Source organism: Nannospalax galili, unplaced genomic scaffold (genome assembly GCF_000622305.1).
Source record: "Nannospalax galili isolate Female #2095 unplaced genomic scaffold, S.galili_v1.0 scaffold579, whole genome shotgun sequence".
NCBI lineage: Eukaryota > Metazoa > Chordata > Mammalia > Rodentia > Spalacidae > Nannospalax > Nannospalax galili.
Window position 1 is genome coordinate 2,496,619 of NW_008344599.1, and position 22,167 is coordinate 2,518,785.

The window sequence follows — 22,167 nt, forward strand, 5'->3', positions numbered from 1 at the left end:
TTTCTGTACTGTATTATATACAGAAGAAATTATGATTCTGTTAAATTCAAACCAGGTAGTCTCTCTACTCCATCCCAAACTCTTCAATGGCTCCTCACTTTTCAGAGTAAATTAGGAAAATCTAAGTCTCACAAAAATCTCAAAGCCCTACAGTCTATCTCCTTTAAATTCCTTGAATTTTGGCTTACATATGACCTGGGCCCCCATATTCCATTTCAGGTACAGTAGACTGTCCGATTCCTTAAACAAGCCACCTTTTAGCTTTCTGATACCTTCTACTGTTGCCAGAATACTATGTCTCCACAATCCACGTGTCTGTCTTCCTTTTACTTCAAAGCTCTGTTTACACATGATTTTCTGAAAGAGGTTGCACTCAATCGACTTAAAATTACAACTCCTTGACCGACTCTGCTTCAACCTGTTCCTCTATATTTTCTTTGTTATTTCCCACAGAACATATAATTCCATGTAACAGATGGTATTCTGGTTTTACTTGTTTTGTAATATGTATTCAAAAAATATTTCCCCTTGCTCGAGTGGCAGCTATAAATAGGTAGGGAGAATATTTTTGTCAGCTGTGTCTCATATTTACCTAGTATAGGCGTTTCTGTAAAGGTTTGGTGCCTGAGTAAAGATAACTCACATGATAATTACTTTGTGGGTTAGCATCTTCTATAGCTCAATACAATAGTGTTAGAAGAATTAAAAACCTATAGTTTATATTTTAGAATAAAAATTCAAATATGTTTAGTATTTTCATTAAGAAACTTTGACTCATTAGATTACAAAATCTATCAAGTAATTATAATTTTATATTTGTACTTGAACAATTGATTTGGACTTGTTTTGAAATCAAGTTTATTGAGCTGAATTTTATATTATGAGAGTTCACACATTTAATCAAGATATTAGACTTCTTATTTCAAGATGGTATATTTATTAATCACAGAGAGTAAATAGATATGAAAGGTCTTGGGGACAGCCATATTTATAATTTTCTTTTCAGACCATAAAATTCATTTTAATCACATATGAAGGCTCTGCTTATTGGATCAAGGTATTGAAGTACTTAAAAGTAAACTACCAACCATCCCTCATTCCGCTGTACAAGAGCTCAGGCCTTCTCTGCCAATTAGTATGAACCAGCCCTTCAGTTAACCATTAGCTCTCCTTGAGCATTGGTGCTATAGGCTGCAGGAGAGTACTTGAATAGCTCGGGTCAGTTAGACAAATGCCTCTATAAGGTCCATACTCATGCTTTGGGACCACCTCCAGTCCCACTGCACCAGAACTCAAGCCATCTCCAATAGAAAAAGAACTAGCTAGTACTGTTCCCATCAGCTCTCCTTCCTGAAGTGGCTGAAAGCAGTGCCTGACTAACTGGGGTGAGTTAGCCAAATCCAGCCATGCCCATCTCCCTGATCTAAGACCATCTCAATCCTGCTACTCCAGATCTCAGGCCTTCTCTGCTACCTAGAAAGAAGCAACCCATCCTGTTTCAATTGGCCCCCATTCAGCTTTGACCCCTTCCTGCTAAAACTGCCAGAGCACACCGGTTGGCTGGGAGAGTTAGCAAGATGCTATCATACAGAGGCAGTGTTTCCCTGCTTTGGGACCATGCCCAGTTTCCTTGATCAAGGGCTCACATCTCTGCTTAGGTAGTTAGAACCACTCATGTTTATCTCCATTATCCCCTAATTGGTCCTGAGTTCCATCAACATGTTGGACAATTCTTGAACAGCCTGCCTGTACCTGTGTGGTCACTCCAACAAAAAAATAAAAAAAAAAAGAACCAGAAGCAGGCCAACTAACAGTTCATATTTTCTCAGAAAGCAACCAAGTGGGAGCAACAATATAAACAGAATGAAACTTCAACTCAACCAAGGCAGGCCTGAGCTTCATGTCATACATACAACCAGCAAGAGAAACTCATATGACCAAACCACATGGGAAAAGCACAAATAATATGAAAATCCAAAAAAACATGTCCCCGCCAATTGCATAGAAGTGTTGTACTGTGAGAACTACACAGAGGTGAAGAAGTCAAAATGCCAAGAGTCAGAATGACTAACTCCATTTTGGGTAGCTGTTTCAGGCAAGCCCATGCAAGTACAGGCATGTTGTAAATTTCCAGTTGCTACCTTCCCCTCAGAAAGCCATAGGTTAAGCAAGCCCGGACATGTAAAAGTCTTATAAGGTAAAAACAGAAACTTCTGGCCCCAAAGTTAACAGTCAGCACATTCCAGTGCCCTAAAGACAGCTCCTACCAATATGAATCCTCCCCGTACTCAGGGCATTGGACCAGCCAATCATTTTAAAGTATATTTGGTGTGCACGGGCTTCAGCAAAACTTCCCTATAAAAAGCTTATGTTACACTGGTTCAGGGCTCTCAGTACGGATTTGCTATGTCGGTGAAATCTGAGGGCCTGAGTTTAAGCCCGAGTAAAGGCTCTTTGCTTCTGCGTATGCTCCAGACTCCTTGGTGGTCATTGGGTGGGTTGCGAGAGCTGGGAGCAACATTTGGGAACTCCTCCGGGATCCCCAAGCCCCCACAGGACCCCCGGAGCATTGAGCCTGGTCCGGCTGGTAAGTGTCTTTGTCTTCTTGTCTGTGTTGCTCTTGAATTCAGGGCCATTACTGTGTTAGCCTGTTGACGGTCTAGGTGGATGCAATGGAAGACCCCAGGCCATGGGAATCTGGAGACATCCCAGACCCACCCGATAGGGATCGGATCCCGCTTGTAATTTTGAAGGGGCGAGGCGGGTCGCACCTGCGGAATGGCAAGAGGCTGACATCTCACTTTCAGTTCTTGTTCAAGGCGCCAGGAAGTATTGTCTTGTCATTGTGTGTCTTTGCATTGTCCATTGTATTTGTGACTTACTTAGTTATAGACATGGGACAAAGTCAAGTAACACCTTTAAGTCTTTTCCAGGGCCTTTTTTCTGATTTCAAAAAGAAGGCTAAAGGACAAGGGTTGGAAGTCAAGAAAGGCAAACACTTTGTCTTTTTCAGGAATGAGTGTACAACCTTCAACGTTGGATGGCCGGAGGAGGGAACTTTTGACCTCCCCACTATTTGCAGGGTTAAAAACATCATTTTCAGGTGACCAGGACACCCTGACCAGGTTCCTTACATTGCAACCTGGCAGATCCTGGTAGAGGAACCTCCCAAATGGCTCAAACCATTTTTTCCACCACAGGGTTCAAAGACAGCCATCCTCGCCCTGTGTGATGGTGAGTGACAGAAAAATGAAATTAAACCATCCTCCCCGCTTTATCCTGTTCTCAGGGCAGTACAGAGGGAGAATTTCTGCTTAAGCCTCCCCCATAATTGCCCACACCACTGGCACAACCTGGGCATTTAGAGCCCCCAGGAGAGGCAGAGGCAGCCCAAGCCCCTAGGGATGAGAGCCCTCCTCAGAATTAGAGGACGGTCCAGAGAAGACAGTCATGACCAGCAGCAGACTCCACCGTCCTTCCCTTAAGGACAGTGGGACCTCTTAATGAGGCAAGAGACCAACAGATGCAATATTGGCCATTTGCCATCAGTGACCTCTACAATTGGAAATTACAAAAGGCCAAATTCTCTGAGAAACCACAGGGCCTGTTAGAATCTGTTCTTTTCACCCACCAACCCACTTGGAATGACATCTATTACAGGTCCTATTTACCACCGAGGAGAGGGACTGGATCCAAACTGAGGCCTGGAAGCTGGTCTCTGGGATGGATGGGAATCCCACCACCAACCAGGTGCTGATCAATGAAGCCTTCCCATTAGTCCAACCAAACTGGGACTTCAATGTGGCAGAAGGTAAGGTGAGACTCTGGATCTACTGCCAGACTCTAATGGGGGTCTCTGGGCCACCACAAGGTACCCCACTAATTTGGCTAAAATTAGTAATGTACAGCAAGATAAAACAGAATCCCTGGCAGCTTTCTTAGAAAGGATCCTTGAGGCACTCTGCACTTATACACCCATGAATCCAGAGGCACCAGAAAACAAGAATGCAGTCGTATTGGCCTTTGTCAACCAGTCAGCACCCGACATTAGGTGCAAACTACAGAAACTAGATAGATTGGCAGATAAGACTCTGCTGGAGCTTTTGGCATTGGCAGAGAGGCTCTATAACCACAGAAAAAGACCAGGATACAAACAAGCTCTAGCCACAGCCACTGCTAGCACCAAGCAGACCCGAGACTTCTCTAAGATCCTCATGGCTATGACCGCAAAGTTGCCTGATGAATGGGAATGTCAACTGTGCTACCTCTCTGTGGACCCAGGTAGGAAACCCCAGGAAGGGCTACTGAGGTTACAGAAGAGCCAATGTGCCTATAGCAAAAAGATGGGCCACTGGATAAAAGATTGTCCAGAAAAACCTGCTGGGCAAGGCAGGGCCTGAGAAGGGGTGCAAATCCTTGAGCTTGGAAAAATGAGCGACTAGGAGGATTGGGGTTTGGATCCCCTTCCTGAACCTAGGGTAACCCTCAAAGTGGAGGGGACACCTGTGAGCTTCCATGTGGACATGGGTGCCCAACACTTGGTATTAACTGAGCTCCAAGGAAAACTGTCACACAGAAAGTTTTGGGTACAGGGGGCTACTGGCATGAACCAATACTCATGCACCACCCAAAGAAAAGTGGACCTGGGCATGGGCTGGATGTCCCACTCCTTCCTGGTCATGCCAGAGTGCCTCTACCCACTCCTGGGCAGGGACTTGCTCACCAAAATTGGAGCCCACATTCATTTCGCCCCTAGTGGGGCCCAGATGACTGATCAAAAAGGCCACCCAATCCAAATACTCCCCCTACAACTAGAAGAAGGGTTTAGGTTACATCAAACACTGACCTCTACACCAATGGAGGAGGTTTCCACCTGGCTGAAGGAGTTCCCCACAGCCAAGACAGGGGGCATAGGGCTGGCAGCTCATCAGCCCCCCATTTGGATACAGCTGAAGCCTAGAACCCTACCAGCCAGAGTTAAACAATACCCTATGTCACAGGAGGCCAGGCTTGGGATCACTGCTCATATCAGGCATCTGAGAGACCAGGGCATTAGGTACCTTGCCGGTAGGCTTGGAATACCCCTCCTCCTGCTGGTCAAAAAGCCAAAATCTACCATCTATCAGCCGGTCCAGGACTTGAGAGAGGTAAACAAGCAGGTTATGGAAGTTCATCCAACAGTACTGAATCTTTACACTTTCCTGAGTTCCTTGCCACCTTTCAGAGAGTGGTACACGGTGTTAGATTTGAAAGGTACTTTCTTTAGCTTGCCACTGGCCAAAGAGAGCCAGCCCTTCTTTGCTTTCCAATGGCAAGATCAGGAGATCAGCTTCAATGGACAACTGACTTGGACCCGCCTGCCACAAGGGTTCAAAAATTCACCCACTCTTCAAGGCTCTCCATGAAGACCTGAGTGAGTACCAGCTGGAACACCCACAGCTCATCCTATTACAATATGTGGATGACGGCTTAATAGCTGCTGCTGATGCCTCGCAGTGTCAGCAGGGAGCTAGAGATCTCCTGGCAACCCTAGGCAGACTGGGATATCAAGCATCTGCCAAGAGAGCCCAAATATGCTGGAGAGAGGTCTCCTATTTGGGATACATATTAAAAGAAGGACAAAGATAGCTTACAAATACCAGAAAAGAGACAGTGCTAAAAATACCCACTCCTCATTCCTGGAGGGCGGTGAGGGAGTTCCTGGGCTCAGCTGGATTCTGTTGCTTGTGGATCCCAGGATTTGCTGAATTGGCGAGGCCCCTCTATGAAGTCACATGGGAAAGCAAGCCCTTCATTTGGACAGAGGTCCAGGAAAAAGCCTTCAGTAAGATCAAACAGGCCCTCCTGGCTGCCCTAGCCTTAGGACTTCCGGATGTTACTAAGTACTTTCACCTTTTCATAGATGAAAAGAAGGGGGTGGCCAAAGGAGTCCTAACTCATACTCTGGGACCCTGGAATAGGCCGGGAGCATATCTGTCCAAGAAACTGGGCTTGGTTGCAGCTGGGTGGCCACCATGTTTGCGAATCATAGCAGCCATGGCCCTTCTAGTCAAAGATGCGGACAAGTTAACCTTAGGACAAGAATTATGTATTACCACCCCTCACGCCATAGAGGGAGTTCTCAAGCAGCAATCTGACCACTGGTTGAGCAATGCCCAAATGACTCACTACCAGAGCTTGCTTCTTAACACCCCAAGGATTCATTTGCTCCCAAACACAGCCCTTAATCCAGCCACCCTGCTGCCCAATCTGGACCTGTACACACCCTTGCATGATTGCGTGGGGATCTTGAGCCAAGTACACAGGCTCAGAAAAGACCTGACCGACCAGCCGCTTCCTGATGCAGAAGCCACTTGTTTACCGATGGCAGCAGTTTCATGCAGAATGGACAGAGGTATAAGGGGGGGCAGCAGTAGTAACAGAGACCAAGACTGTCTGGGTGGAAGCTCTGCCTGCAGGGACTTCAGCCCAAAGGGCTGAGCTAATAACTTTGACCAAGACACTCAAATTAGGCAGGGACATAAAATTAAACGTGTATACAGATAGCTGGTATGCCTTTGCCACAGCCCATGTACATGGGGCCATCTACCAGAAGATGGGGCTGCTCACAGCTGAGGGAAAGATTATTAAAAATAAGAAATCCTAAACTTACTGGCTGCCCTATGGCTACCCAAGAAACTGGCTATCATCTGTTGCCCCGGGACCAGAAGACAGATACACCTATAGCTCGGGAAACCAGAAGGCAGACCAGATTGCCAAGGAGATGTCCCTGAAAGCCACCCTAGTCCTGGCTCTCCATCTGCCAGATCCAGGGCTACCCGTGCTACCAGACCAACCTGACTACTCTCAGGAAGGCCTGAGGCTGATACACAAACTTCCAATGACCCAAAAGATTGATGCCTGGTGGCATACAGGGGAATTCAGGATTATCCTACCAAGTAACCTAGCCAAAGACCTTCTCAATCATATCCATCGGACCACCCACCTGGGTACTCAAAAGACAGAAGAGTGCCTAAGAAACTCTCACCTCAAGGTTCCAAACCTCCAATCACATGTTGATTCAATTGACTCCAAATGTCTTAGTTGCAGGCTAACAAATGCAGAGAACCTTCCAAAAGAACAGGGGACCCGGTTAAGCAGTTCCAAGCCCAGAGCCCACTGGGAGATGGACTTCACAGAGATAAAACCTGGCAAATATGGTTACAAATATCTTTTAGTTCTGGTAGATAGTTTTTCAGGATGGACTGAGGCATACCCTACCAAGCCTGTGCAAACAGTCACCAAGGGGCTACTGGAATATATTCTTCCAAGGTACAGTATGCTGGCTCTTCTGAGCTCAGACAATGGACCAGCCTTCGCCTTTCAGGTAACGCAAGAGTTAGCCAAAGTATTGGGGGCAAAATGGAAATTACATTGTGCCTATCAGCCCCAGAGTTTTGTACAGGTAGAGAGGATGAATATAACCCTAAAACAGACCCTTACTAAATTAATCATGGAGACTGGTGGGGACTGGGTGCCTCTCCTTCCCTTTGCCCTGTACAGGTATGAAACTCCCCCTACCTATTGGGTTTAACTCCATATGAAATCATGTTTGGAAGACCCCATCCCATCCTCCCCAATTTAAAAGCTGAATTGATTGCTGAGTTTGATAACTATCAATTGCTTGATTCTCTTGAGGCTGTGGCACACGCCCACAAAGATGTGTGGCCCCCGTCTGAAAGCTATTTATGAGACTGCTCCTTCTCCTACCCCACACAACTACCGGCCTGGAGATTGGGTCTATGTTTGCAGACACTGCCATGAGACTCTAAAACCTTACTGGAAAGGACCATACGTGGTGCTCCTGACAACCCCAATTGCAATGAAAGTAGATGCACCCAGACACGTGATTGGGTCATCCCTAGTTACTAGGAGAGGGGGAAATGTGTGACTCTGACTCATCTAACCGTTTCTTTCTGCTTTTGTAATTTGCTTGGCTTAAAGAGTTAACCCTGCCACAACTCTAGGGGGGAATGAAGAAGTCAAAATGCAAGAGTCAGAATGCACTAACTCCATTTTGGCTAGCTGTTTCAGGCAAGCCCAGGCATGTTGTAAATTTCCAGTTGCTACCTCCTCCTTGGAAAGCCATACGTTAAGCAAGCCTGGGCATGTAAAAACCTTATAAGGTAAAAACAGAAACTTCTGGCCCTAAAGATAACAATCAGCACATTCCAATGCCCTAAAGATAGCCCCAACCAATAAGAATCCTCCCCGTACTCAGGGCATAGGACCATCCAATCATTTTAAAGTATATCTGGCATGCATGGGCTTCAGCAAAACTTCCCTATAAAAAGCTTATGTTACCCTGGTTCAGGGCTCTCAGTACAGATCTGCTGCATTGGTGAAATCTGAGGGCCTGAGCTTAAGCCCAAATAAAGGCTCTTTGCTTTTGCATACTCTCTGGACTCCTTGGTGGTCATTGGGGGTTGTGATATCTGGGCACAACAGAGGAACCCCAAGGCACAGAATTTAAAACAACAATCGTAAACACAATTAAAGAATTCATCGACTCTAAAGAACATACAAACAGCTCAAAGAACTCAAAGAGGATAGGGATAAACTCATGACTAAAGCTAAAGAAAATACAAATAAAGAAAGATGCTATCACAGAAAACAGGACATACTTGACAGAGGACTTGGAACAATGGAGATGGAACTGGCCTGGAAGCCTCCTCCCTTAAGACTAGCTCTCATGGTATTAGAGGATATTATGCAAACTGCCAACTGAGAAAACAAATCAATGATCTTACCCAACTGTAAACCCTAATAGACAACGACTCACTCATCCAACATTAAGGGACACAAATAAGACTACAGGTTGCATTGTATGCATACTGGAGTACATTGAATTGAGAGGGAAGCAGAGAGAGGCAGTGAAGATGGGGGAGGGGTTCTAAATACCATCAAATTATATTGTAAGAAAATCACAAAAATTCATCAAAAATATTTAGAATGTCACATTTAAATGTATCTTAGAGTATAATTTATTGCCAAGTTTATAAATCAGATCAAATAATTGTGAAACAGTCTAAAATGAATGATAGAAAACGATTACATGTATAAACAGAATCCTAAGCTTTACAAGCTTTAGCAAACATAATTCTGATTTCCTTAACCAACAAATTGAAAGATTAAAGAAAGTCTAAGATCCGAGTGTGTCAATTTTTCTCTCAAACAACTTTAAATGTTATAATAAAGAAACTTACACATGACTCTCTCCATGTGAAAAATTTCCCATATAAATGTAGAAGGAAGATTATTATATATGAGTAAGACATTAGGAAGGGTAGAGCTGAAACCCGAAGGCATGGGTGGGATCAGCATCTGGAGATCATCCTAAAATGCATCCTTCTTCCAAGTCAGTGTTCCCCAGTGTGTCCTTGGATTTATCTGTTTGAGTGACAGGTGCAGCTTTGTAGCAGGAAGGAAGAGATATCTGTACCACACACCAAAATGTCTGAGCATTTAATAGACAAATATAAGTCCCAAAGGTAAGAGAAAAGGGAGGGATAATCAACCTTGAAAGACAAGGAGCATAGACCCTGAGATATGGTGCCAACTTGGTGTTTTAACCCACATGACATAACACTGAACATTGTAATATAATCATTAACTTTTTATTTTTAATACAATTTATATATATGCCATGTGTGCATGGGTGCTTGAAGGGCCAGAAGAGGATGTCAGAGCCCCAGGAACTGAAATTACAGTTGACTGTGAATGACCAGAAATGCATGCTGGGAGCCAAACTCAGGACCTCTGAAAGAGCAGCAAGTGTTCTTAACCATTGAATCACCTTTCCATCAGCCCAACATTAATTTTTAAACATATCAAGTAAATCTGTACATCTTGATATGTTTTATGTTTATGTTTTAGTCTCAAGACTATAGACTATATCTATCTGATCTTTAAGAGCCTAAGAATGTTTGCTCTGGAATCTTGAAAGCAATGTGAAAAAACACAACATAGTTGACACTTTCACCTGATGGGAAACCACAAATCAATGTCTGTATTTGCCACGTAATCATAGAAGTTTATCAAAGATAAACTTTGTGTGGGTGTCGTAACTGTCATTGGACTGAACATTAGGGAGTTCAGGCTTCCTTCACAAACCAAATTCATCTTATTGCTGTGCATTTTGTTAATGTTTTATGCATGAACCTACAAGTAACAAATTTAAAATAATAGGTTAAGAGTATATAACAGAGGTATTTAGGTGTGTGGATTATAATTGTAGTTCTTCCTTAGGTCATGATCTTTGACTGACTGGAAAAGACTGTACTACAAAACTAAAGGTTTCCAAATAAGAAGATCCTCCTTGATAATCTTTGAGTAATGCAAGATGCAACACACTTATTTATCAGAACAACAATGGTCATTAAGACAGAAAATTAGAAAGTGACATCCAACCAACAGCATGAAAAAAAACCCTGCATAAACAATTTTAGGAACTGATGGTTAGCTTTTAAAACCTATGCAGAGGATGAAATGCCTTTGCAAACAAGCTTGGAAGAAATCATAGTAGCTCCCAGGGTCACTGACCCTCTTTTGAGAACAGAAGTTTTTTTTAATGGCATCTTTCATATCCTTGTTCCTCAGGCTGTAGATTATAGGGTTGAAAAATGGGACAAGGACAGCAAACGTCAGTGCAATGGCCTTCTCCAGCAGCGGTTGGAAGGTGACAGAGAAGCGAAGGTACATGAGAGACACACTGCCAGAAAACAGCAAGAAAATAGTGATGTGGGCTGCACAGGTAGAAAATGCCTTCTGACGGCTCTCACCAGAGGGAATCCTCACGATCACAGTGATGATCCTTAAGTAGGAGAGAGTGATGACAGAGACGCAGGTCAGGATGGAGATGGCATGGATCACATCTTCCACCAGAATCATGGAAGTGTCTGTACAGGCCAAGCGAGGCACAGGTTCAAAGTCACAGAAGAGTTGGTGGATCTGGTTGGGGCCACAGAAGGGAAGAGTAGAAATCCACACGATCTCTGGCAGCAGCATAAGGAAGCCCACGGTGAAAGAGCCTGTGGACAGCCGGATACAGAGTTGCAGCGTCATGATGACTGCATAGCGGAGAGGGTTACAGATGGCGACATACCTGTCAATGGCCATCACTGTGAGGACTAGGCCTTCTGTGACTCCAAGGGAGTGGAAAAAATACATCTGCAGCAGGCAGCCAACTAAAGAAATGGTCTTCTCCTTGCTGACCAGGTTGGAGAGCATTTTGGGAATGGTCACCGTGGTATACCAAATTTCTAGAAAGGAGAAAATGCTGATGAAACTGTACATGGGGTTGTGGAGACGGGCATCCAGCTGGACAGCAAAGAAGATCATGGAGTTTCCAAACACGATGAACGTGTAAATGAAGAGCAGAGGAATGAAGAATAAGAGACCACCGTTCTCAATCTGAGGGAAATCCGAGAAAAGAAACTCAGTCACTTTTGTCTCGTTCTCCTCATTCATGTCTTCAGCAGTTACACTGGTAGGCTGAGTGAAGAAAAATAATGATTTGAAAGTCAAAGAAAAGATTGGAAACTTCTTTTTAACCAGCTGAAAAGTACTGAAACGAAGCCCATTATATGAAATATACAATGAATTGTTGAAAATTATAAAACCTTGTTAAATTTGCAAATTTTTAAAAATGATTTTATTCCATTATTTAAGGAAATGGTTAGGTACTTAGAAGTATAAATTGGTACACATTCTCTTAAATGGCAAGTTTTCAAGTTTTATTGAGAGCCTTAATGTTTAGAAACTGCATTTCATTATGTTGTGAGGGGATAATTGCTTTACATACATAAGGCACAGAGATATTCATTATGATACTAAGTTTCCTAACAAAATCTTAACATTTGACCTTTTGATTTTCAGAAGGATTATTGAGAACAAAAAATGACAACAAAATAAACCATTGTGGATAAGCACAAGACCATTTAAAGTTGAGTGTTTTAAATATTACAGGGCAGGTACCAGGTTTCTTATTTCAGCATCTTTGATAATAGCTGAGTGAAAAGAATGAGAGAATGTTATACTGGGCACAATTTACTTTAAAATACCACAGTCTATCCCGTCTGTGTGTCCAGGATAGTCTAATCTGTACTATGAAGGAGGCTTCCTGTTAGTTCCAAATACACTGACCTTCATGTTACATTTTAAGAGTGGTTAGGGAAATCTGAAAGGATTTAATCAGCAGTTCACCTAAGAAGCAGGTTTTGACAACACTTCAGATATCCTTGGCTGTGTCCACACTGTATACAATCCATTAAGTAGTATACTGCAAAAATTTCAAGCTTAGCATTGCTGATAAATTTTAATCACGTTATTCTTCATGGGAAGAAGCTTGGTTTCCTATGTAATGTAGAATGTGTGTAACACCCCTAATCTCAACCCACCAGATGGTAACTCTGCCCCTTCCTGGTCATGAAAATCAAGGACTGCTATCCCTGAAGAGGAGCAGGAAAAAAGAGCCAGTGGTATATATAAAGTATTTTTTTTTTGTAAAACCAGTTGATCATGATTTGTTAGTACCCCTACAATTTTCACAGTTGATGTATATGAGAACAGATTTTTCAAGGCAAATTAAAGGCTCTCCAGAAGCTCTCTCTCTCTCTCTCTCTCTCTCTCTCTCTCTCTCTCTCTCTCATGGAATGATCCTATAATGGTCCCTCTGTGTGTGTGTGCATGTGTGTCCTTGCGTTATTTTATAAACTAGAAGTACTCACTTCCAGTTATGTTCATTCATTTGCAGTCCAGAAGATCCTGCTACATGTGTTTTCATGATCAATAAACCATATCAATCCAGCATTTATTGTTGTTTAGCATTATGTTTAGGACTATGGAATGTAGAAAAGAACTGGAAGCCTTTTATTCTCTTGAGCAAACATAGCTTATCAATGTCCTCTTTTTTATTTCTCGAGCGCAATGTTATCAGACACCCACTAAAAGTAATATAACATTTCACTGGCTCACTGTAGAAAACACATCCCTCCCCTCAGTTACAAGGTACTAGCTTGTCAATGCAGAAAACTTGTTAAATAGGTAAAAACACATAGATGAAAAAAATGTTGCACATTATCTCAATACCAAAATGGGTTTATTGATATCTTGGCACTTGTTCTTTCAGTGAGTTTTTAAATTAAATTTATTATTTGACAACTTTAAAAAGATCTGTCAATGTCTAGGAATATATTCACCTCCTTGCTTGAAAAGGATAGGAGAATACAATCAGTCCAAAAGCCTAGAAATCACAAAGGGATACAGCAGGAGCATGATGCATTCACTTTTGTATTCCTTGCTCATTAGAGGATCATTGTCTATTCTCAACAGAAACTTGACTTTTCTACTGGTGAGAGTTTTTTCAGATTTTTATCTTTGTCTGAAAATTTCATTCATTCTCCTAATCAGAGACCTGAAATCAGTTGCAATTTCTGTGAGGCTCTAAGAACAGTTTGGATAGTATTTTTGTAACTATTTTACAGCAAACATTTGTTTGCATTAATTATTTAATTCTAGTTGTGTCTTTATTGAATTCAACTGATTATTAATGGGGTTTTTGTTGATCAGACTTTAAAAAAGTGAAAGTTCTTTACAGCTACTAAAAAAAGAACCAGTCATTTATGAACTATTGATACAATAAATGCATTCAATTATATGAAACAACAAAACAAGCAATTACATACATAGGGACAGCAGCCTGGCATACAGGAGTCAGAGATTTTGTTTGGATTTTAGAGATTCTCTGGAATATAATATCTGTGCTTAAATACTAGAAATATGATGGAGGAAAACACCTTTTGCATTTCTTCAAGAAAACTACTATTTTAGAAGTAGATGTTCATAGGAAAATAGTTTATGCTCAGATTGTTGACTGTTTTCAAATGACTTGGTCCAATTCAGTCTCACCCAAGCACTGAAGCAAGAGTTCTTAAAGCAAGGACCTTGATGCTCTAAAAATCTTAAACACCTGGGGATACCCTTTTAAAAATCTCCAAATCAACCAAGTGCAGTGGTACAGACCCGAGATAGTCGGATGTCTGTGAGATCAAGACCAGCCAGGTCTACATCGCATGCGCCAGGCCAGCTGGGTCTACAGGGAGACCCAACCTCAAAAAAAAAAAAAAAATCAAACCGAAGTTGAGTGTCTCAGGATCACAAATAATATGGATGCATATAATATTTAAAATGATTTTGACATCTCCATATTTTTGGCATTTATTATAACTAACATTCTTTAATGGTATTGTGTAATACCTTTATAATTGTGCATGGAAAGTATCATTACTCCGTCAGTAGGACACCTGGAAAGAGGAAGATGGCAAAATCATACGTAACAGGAGTCCTATCGTTTCTGAGGGGAGGGAGACACAGAACTTCATCTAGTTAGGGACATTGACTTCTTGGGGGTTCCTTTACTCCTAGGAGCCTTTCCTGAGTTTACTAGATAATACGAAAGAATTCTAGGCTAGAATTTAAGTTGGAAATTAGTATGGAGAGAAAAGTCATAGGAAAAAATAAGCTATGGTCCTCCTCTCTCATGCATCAGGACAACCTGGGCAGAGTTTCTGCAAGTCTTTCCATCTCATACTTACCTCTTCAGAAAGCTCTACCCAAATGTCACCAATTCTCTGCAGCACAGCAAATAGGACATTTCTAACCACAACACTAGTTTTCTCAGAGGATAAGCAGTGGAGAAAGACTTTCTTCTGGCACAGTCCCTCCAGTGCCTAGGGAAAAGCAACTTGTACCCAAAGGGTCTCATTAGGGAACTCTTGCCACCCATTTCATGAAGGCTCTACACCCATGGGAAACTAGGATTTTAAGTCAGACTGAATAGCTGATGAAAAGAGATACTTGGTTTTCTTTTCTATGTGAGGTATGAGAAAGCTACTTGTACTAGGAAGTGTGAGATATCCTGGGACAGAAATAATAAGAAACAAAAGGAATAAAGCCAATAACATAAAGTTCAAAGTTGAAATTATCTTCTTGCTAGTCATTACAACAAATTCAGTCAGCACAACACTGAAGTATGTGACAGCGGATTCAACTTCAATAGAATTTTCAGAAGGATCCAGAGGGTCACACTGCCATTAGCCATAGTGGATTGAGTTGCAGGGTCTCTCTGAGATTTGTCAGATCTTAGTGACCCCAAGATATCTCCCCATAGTTCTGGGATTCAGGAAATAATTAGAAGACAGGCTTTCATTGCTACATAAAAGCTGTGTTGAAAAGCACAAATGAGTGAGCCCTTGGAGAGACCTGGAACTGAAATGTCCTTCAAACAAAGTGTGGAGACAACAAGTAGAGGAGTTTTTCTCTTTTGTTCCTTTCCTCTCTTTTAAATCTGACATTGCACCTAATATGTACTTGCAAGAGAATAAAGTCATAGGAAAATCAAATGTGTAACATATAAGATTCTTTTCATCTACTACAAAGGAAAATATATAAAGCAGGAATAAGTCATTAAACATTAAATGGAGTGGTTGCAGTGGACATGGACAGGAAATACAATTTGAAGACATATTTGAAATTTTCTAAAAATACTAGAACTAGAACCTGTCTTTTATGGGCCCAGTGTATATATCTACAGCTTTTGTCATTTAATAAATCAGTAGTTGATTCTCATCTAAAGAGTCAGCCCACCAGGCTACAATGGATAGCTCCAAACTGATGATCACAGACAGCCCGAATAAATGCAGTGGGTCACAAAACAAACATAGAATAGACATTAATGCATGAGAGAATTTGTGAGGAGAAAGGGGAAAAGACAGGGGTAGCAACATAGAGGATGCGGATGGCCTGTATGCATTGTATACATGTGTAAAAATTTAATTTTAATTGATTAAAAAATAGGATATATATATATATATATATATATAGAGAGAGAGAGAGAGAGAGAGAGAGAGAGAAAGAGAGAGACTGAGATGATGACTACTGACTTGGAATGACTAGCTTTAAAGACACACCCTTAACAAGCATTTGATGGACACATGAAATAAGTTTAAGACATAGGTAGTGATTGAGGACAGTCATGAACTTCGGCAATCACCTTGATTTTTCTCAGTCTTACTTGATGGTAAGCGGATGATTAAGACAAGTATCTCAGAAGCTCCAGCTCTCCTCCCGGGACAGTGTTTCTTCAGTTCACCTACTTATCTGTGTATTCCTGAACTGGTCTCTCTTTCTAGTCTGTCACTCAGGTGTGCGTAAGTTCAGGTCTGTTCATCTTGGAGTATGGACACTTCTTCACTCACCAGTGCTTTGAAGGCCTAGTCTGATTTCCTTTTCCCTTTCCTTTTCTCAACAAAGTTTACTTCATCTCTACTATTTTCGTGACCCACTGAGTTTATCCAGGGTTGTCTGTGATCATGGGTTTGGAGCTATCCATTGTAATCTGGTGGACTGATTCTTTAGACTAAAATCCACTATTGATTTATTAAATCAAAAAATCTCTATTTCTGTCTCTACTTTATTCCCTTTGTTTATACAGACCCCTAGAAACCATCTAAACGACACATTTCCAATAACTGTGAATCCTGTTCTACATTCCTCTCTAATTGATTTCCCTCCCATCTAGTATTTTTTTCAGTGAGTTGAGTTTTGTGTTTATTTTTCTATTAAGCTTATATATACATGTATTTTATATCTCTTGACTCTTGTTGATAAATTCAAATTCTTTTTGTGACACCCACTATTGATGACATTACTATGTAACAACCTATTTCTTAAATACATTGGTCCATATGTCTCTACTGGCTAAATTTTCTCTCAAGATTTGTTTTTACTTTCTTTAGGAAATTTCTATACAAAATGCTATGTCATTTTAAATTCTATGTCTTTTTAAAATAAGTTGAATGCACTATATTTCTTTTTCTCTGCATTAACTGGTAACAACTGCAGTTTGCTCTTTTAATCAGATAAAGTGACAAATGTTACCAATTGTCCTTTAAAAATAACCAAACTCACAATTTGTCATTAATTTATTTTAAATTTATAATTTAAAATTTATTTAATCTATTTTATTATTATTGTTTGGGGGGAGAGTGAGACAGGGTCTCTCCCTGTAGCCCCAGTTGGCATGGAATTCACTATGTAGACCAGGCTGGCTTCAATCTCACAGAAATCTGTTGGCCTCTGGTCACTCACCCTCAGCCCCCCAGTGCTAGGATTAAAACCATGGCTGTAATTTTAACATACATGCACACACATATACATGCCTGCACATGTACACATATACATGTGAGTATACACACACAGTTGCACTTCAGTAAAGAAGATGAAAATCATAATGGATATTACTGAAAAGCCAGGAGGAAAGCATTGTTTATGAGTAGGCTCTCTCTAGAGCCCATGGTGAATTCTTTGGCCACTCTGGGTAGCAGTGCCTAGTTTTAAGTTCCTGTATAGTAGACAAGCTTTGTGGGAATGAGTCTGAGGAATGATTCATTACCATGTCACACTTTTCCCCTAATTTATCCCTTAGAGAGGAAGCCTGAGACATACTGTCTTCCTTTAGATACTGTATCACCTAAAGAGAAATTCCCAGGAAAGGCAATCTTTCCTTTCAAGATGTTCCCTGCAGAGTTTTCAGAAACATCTATATGCTCATGAAGAAACTAGAGGGGTCAATGGGCACACAGATTCTGAGGAGTGCTTCATGGCTTTGAATGAGGTGAGTTCTGCAGACTGGTCTTAAAACTCACCATTCAATTGATCTTTTTTTGTTGCTTTTGTTTCTACTCTGATTATCCTTGCCTAATATTTGCTTTATATCTTCTACTCCTCAGAACGTAGATGCTCCCTTTCTGGACTTCCCCTTTGTTTATGCGAAGACCTCTTTTATGAGTGTAGATAATTAGAATAATGAGACATGAAATCCAGAAATACCACTAGAAGGAATAGAGATCAGTTAATTGATGATGACTTTGATGCATGAGGTGAAAATCACTAAAATTGTGCTGACGCTCAAAGAATTAAAAGCTATTTGAGATCAAACCTTTGCTTTTTCTCATAACTAAAATCTAATCAGATTTCTTTTTATTATACAAGCACTATTTGTAATCTGATATCATTGATCCTACTGGTTATCTACATTTCACAAGTATTTTACATTCCTTGTGTTTTTCAGGACTAAGAATGTTTCTTGACATTCAGTGTAACTCTTGAACCCATTATAGTGACTGACACATTTCAGAAGAATCCTGACTTGTCAGGTGCATAAACGTGTGAACAACGAGTAACAATGCAGGCTCACTGGTTAGAAGCATGTCAAGAGCAGAGTAGCCAACCAGCCACTTCCTTAGGCTTCGATGAGCTACTTATCACTGGATTTTCGTGTCCCTTCTCACAACCCCGTGGTGTCCTGCTCTGTAAGCATGGGCTACCATTTTCTGATGCCTCAGGATGAAAAAAGAGAAATTCGGATAGGACAGAGAAATGAATACTTTAGTCAGAAGTCACCCCCCGGTCTCACACCAGTTTCCTTGCAGACTGCAGTCCTGCTGAGTACTACAGCTTATTCCATTTCAAAGCTGGTTATTCTTTCTTTCTTCCTCAAAGCTTGAAGCGTAAAGTCAGAGGCTTCACCTGTAAGTTAGTTTTTCTAATATGCCATGTATTTATTTGGATCTGGTTTTGTCCTCCTGAAGAAACCACATCGGCTCTGTGGCCTTATAACAAGAACAGACAAATAAATGTATAAATATAGGGGTTCATAAAAAGAAGGCAATCAACTTCTAAAACAAACAGATCTGGCTTTCAAGTTGCTACTTTGAGTCCTTGCTATGTTAATTAGAACCAGTTATTTGTCCTCACTCATTCTCAGTTTCTCTATTTATTATATAGTTCAGTAGTAACAGTCTGTCATGGGTAGAAACAAACTATATAAAGTACGTGAAACAAATTGTATGCATAGCATTATTATCATGGCAGAGTAACTAGTCCTCAGCATCACTCCATTTCTCCTGTTATTCATCCTAAGGAGTTTTCCATTTACTTGAGGGAGATAATGCTGGCAAGTGAATATTTGAAATGCAAGGAAGGATTTCTAAGACATCATAATAGAGGAAAATGTTAAAGTACTTTTGGGGGTTAAAGGGGATAATGATTGCTCTGGCAGTGGATATCAGGTAAATTTCCACGAAAAAGGAATGGGGACACTGGCACCTAAAGTTTCTACAGGAGATCATGAAAATAAAAGGACTGGTATGTCCCAAAATAAAACTGGAAGATACTGGTCTTATTTTTGCAGTTGTTGAGTGTTTAGGATATTTGATGACTGAACTGGATTGGAACCAGGGCTAATATTAGAGATAGCAATGCAGTGAGTCTGAGAGTTCCGAGTTTTAGAGTTGAACGTTTTGAGAAAGAAAGGTGCATGAAAGCCACATTTAGAATATTCACCTGCAGTATGACTCCTTAGAGGTAAGTATACAAGTAAACAAGGTATCAAAATAAGGCTGGAGAGATGGCTCAGTGTTTAAGAATACTGGCTGCTCTTCCGGAGGACCCAGGTTCTGTTTCCAGCATCTGCATGGTGGCTAACAACCATCTGTAAATCCAGTTCAAAGGAATCTGATAGCCTGTTCTGGTGTAAACAAGCATTGCATGCATGTGGTACACTTACATACATGCAGGCAAAACATACACATAATAAATAAATAATAAGTAAATAAAGATAGATATTGAAGCAAAGTGAGGTAGTGCATACAACTTTCACTAATTCTCCTTAACTTCCTAAGTTTACTCTTTAACCCAACAAATACATGCTAGTACAATTTCTGTTGCACGTAATTTTAGATTTTTTTTTCCTAAGACATCTACTATTATGATAGTTATGATTTAATCAAGAACGGTTTGCCTCCTTTGTCTCTTGGATAAAGCCTTAATAGGCAGGATGGGTTGTATTGTGGCACAGTTACAAGCGTGTCAAGAAGTAGCCACTAATCTGGTGCAAGGACGTCTGGAGACGTCCCTGATTTGAACAACTGACATTATTAACCACTGAGATGGGAGAAGGGAAGGCTACAGAGAAAGCAGTGACTGTGAGGCGGAAAATTTTCTTCTGTCTGGATAATCATCACAAGATGTGAAACAAACATGCCAGTCTAGGTCAGTAGAAAAACAGCCGACCATGATACTTCAGACAGGCACCCTCAGGCTCCACATCAGTGTGGAGAAAAATGAGAAAGCAACACAGAAAACTATTGGCAAAAGAGTTCCTGATACTTTCTTTGTACTTTTTCACCCTGATGAACAGGAATAGAAAGTGCTTGAAAATTAAGGTTCAAATTTTGAGGTCAGCCACAGAGGAATAGGGAACTGTGGGGGACAACTCCGGAAATGAAGGGAATAAACCTCCAGAAATATTTCCAGGGAGTTACAGTCCTGACTCTCTTTAAATGTTCTTCACATAAATCAGTGATCTTTATAAAAAGACATTCAGGCATCAAGTTACAAATATTTCAATTGTTTCTGACACAAAATTATTTTTAATTGCAAATAGTTGTGACGTGCTTGGAATATTATTTTCAGATGGGGTAACTGAATATAGAAAGCAATCATTGGGTAATCAACATTGCAATTCCAGGAGGCTCCTTACATCTTTTCATCTCTTCACAGATGATGACCCAGTTGGTGAGCAACGGAAATCAAACACTGGTGACTGAGTTCCTCTTCTCCATGTTCCCCCAACTGTATGAAGGTGGCCTCCTCTTCTTTATCCCCTTGCTTCTTGTCTACATATTTATCATATCAGGGAATCTGGTGATATTCATTGCTGTTCAGCTGGACATGACCCTGCACACGCCCATGTATTTCTTCATCAGTGTCCTCTCATTCCTGGAGATCTGGTATACCACAACTACTATTCCCAACATGCTCTCCTGCCTAATAAGTGAGAAGAAGACCATCTCCCTGGCTGGCTGCCTCATGCAGATGTACTTTTTCCACTCTTTGGGTATCACAGAAGGCTGCGTCCTGACAGCAATGGCCATTGACAGGTATATAGCTATCTGCCACCCCCTCCGTTACCGGACCATCATGACTCCCAAACTTTGTATCCAACTAACAGCTGGATCCTGTCTCTGTGGTTTCCTCCTCGTGCTCCCTGAGATTGCATGGATTGCCACACTGCCTTTCTGTGGCTCCAACCAGATCCACCAGATCTTCTGTGACTTCAGCCCCGTACTGAGCTTGGCTTGCACAGATACATCCTTGGTGGTCATTGTGGATGCCATCCATGCAGTGGAGATCCTTGCCTCTTTCCTAGTGATCGCCCTATCCTATACCCGAATCATCATCTTGATTCTGGGGATGCCTTCCGCAGAGGGCCGGCACAAGGCTTTCTCCACCTGCGCAGCCCACCTTGCTGTGTTCTTGCTGTTTTTTGGCAGTGTAGCTGTCATGTATTTGCGATTCTCAGCCACATACTCAGTATTCTGGGACACAGTAATTGCGGTCACATTTGTTATCCTTGCTCCCTTCCTCAACCCTATCATTTACAGTCTGAGAAACAAGGACATGAAGCATGCTATTGGGAGGCTTTTCCATCAGAAGAGAGCAGGGAGGCATGAGAAGTAGGTCCAAAGCCTGAAGACTGAAAAGTCTTCTAGATCAGAATCGCACCTTTCCTTTTCCTGTACCCAAGGATGATCTTTTTCTATTGCTACAGCTGCTTCCTCTACTTCTTTTAATAAAAATGATGAACTTCTGCCTCCAGGTGTTTGGTGGCAAATGGATGAAGAATTTACATCAACAGTCACCAGGCTCATAACAACTGAAACAGTATGTATGGATTCTCTTGCTTTGAGCACAAGAGGGCGTGCTCCTCACACTGTACCAGCGTGGTTCCTGCCCTTTTCTTCTGTGATGTCATGTGTAGATGAGGTCAAAGCACAGGATGCAAAAGACACATTACACAAAAACAGTTCTGAAAATTGCTAATGTTAATGTTCCCCTTATTGTTCATCCAGCATTGATTTCCCCGTCATCCATCATTCCTCATATAGTTTCTTGATGCAAAAAATGGTTTATCTACTTTGTTTATTATTAATTAATTCATTTATTATTAAATAAACAGCAACCAGGGATGGCTGTGTTATACTGGATGTGTTAACACTGTATGAT

The 22,167-nt window shown here is 41.3% G+C and overlaps 2 protein-coding genes across 2 annotated transcripts; one reads left to right on the forward strand and one right to left on the reverse strand.

The window, feature by feature from the left end:
* Positions 1–10,497: 10,497 nt before the first annotated feature.
* LOC103740282 (olfactory receptor 6K3-like) lies at positions 10,498–11,508 on the reverse strand. Its single transcript, XM_017800054.1, has one exon. It carries the CDS (start codon positions 11,506–11,508, stop codon positions 10,498–10,500), a length of 1,011 nt encoding a protein of 336 aa, XP_017655543.1.
* Positions 11,509–20,597: 9,089 nt separating this feature from the next.
* On the forward strand, positions 20,598–21,621 carry LOC103740283 (olfactory receptor 6K6). Its single transcript, XM_008840871.1, has one exon. It carries the CDS (start codon positions 20,662–20,664, stop codon positions 21,619–21,621), a length of 960 nt encoding a protein of 319 aa, XP_008839093.1. The 5' UTR covers positions 20,598–20,661.
* The last annotated feature ends 546 nt before the right edge of the window (positions 21,622–22,167 follow it).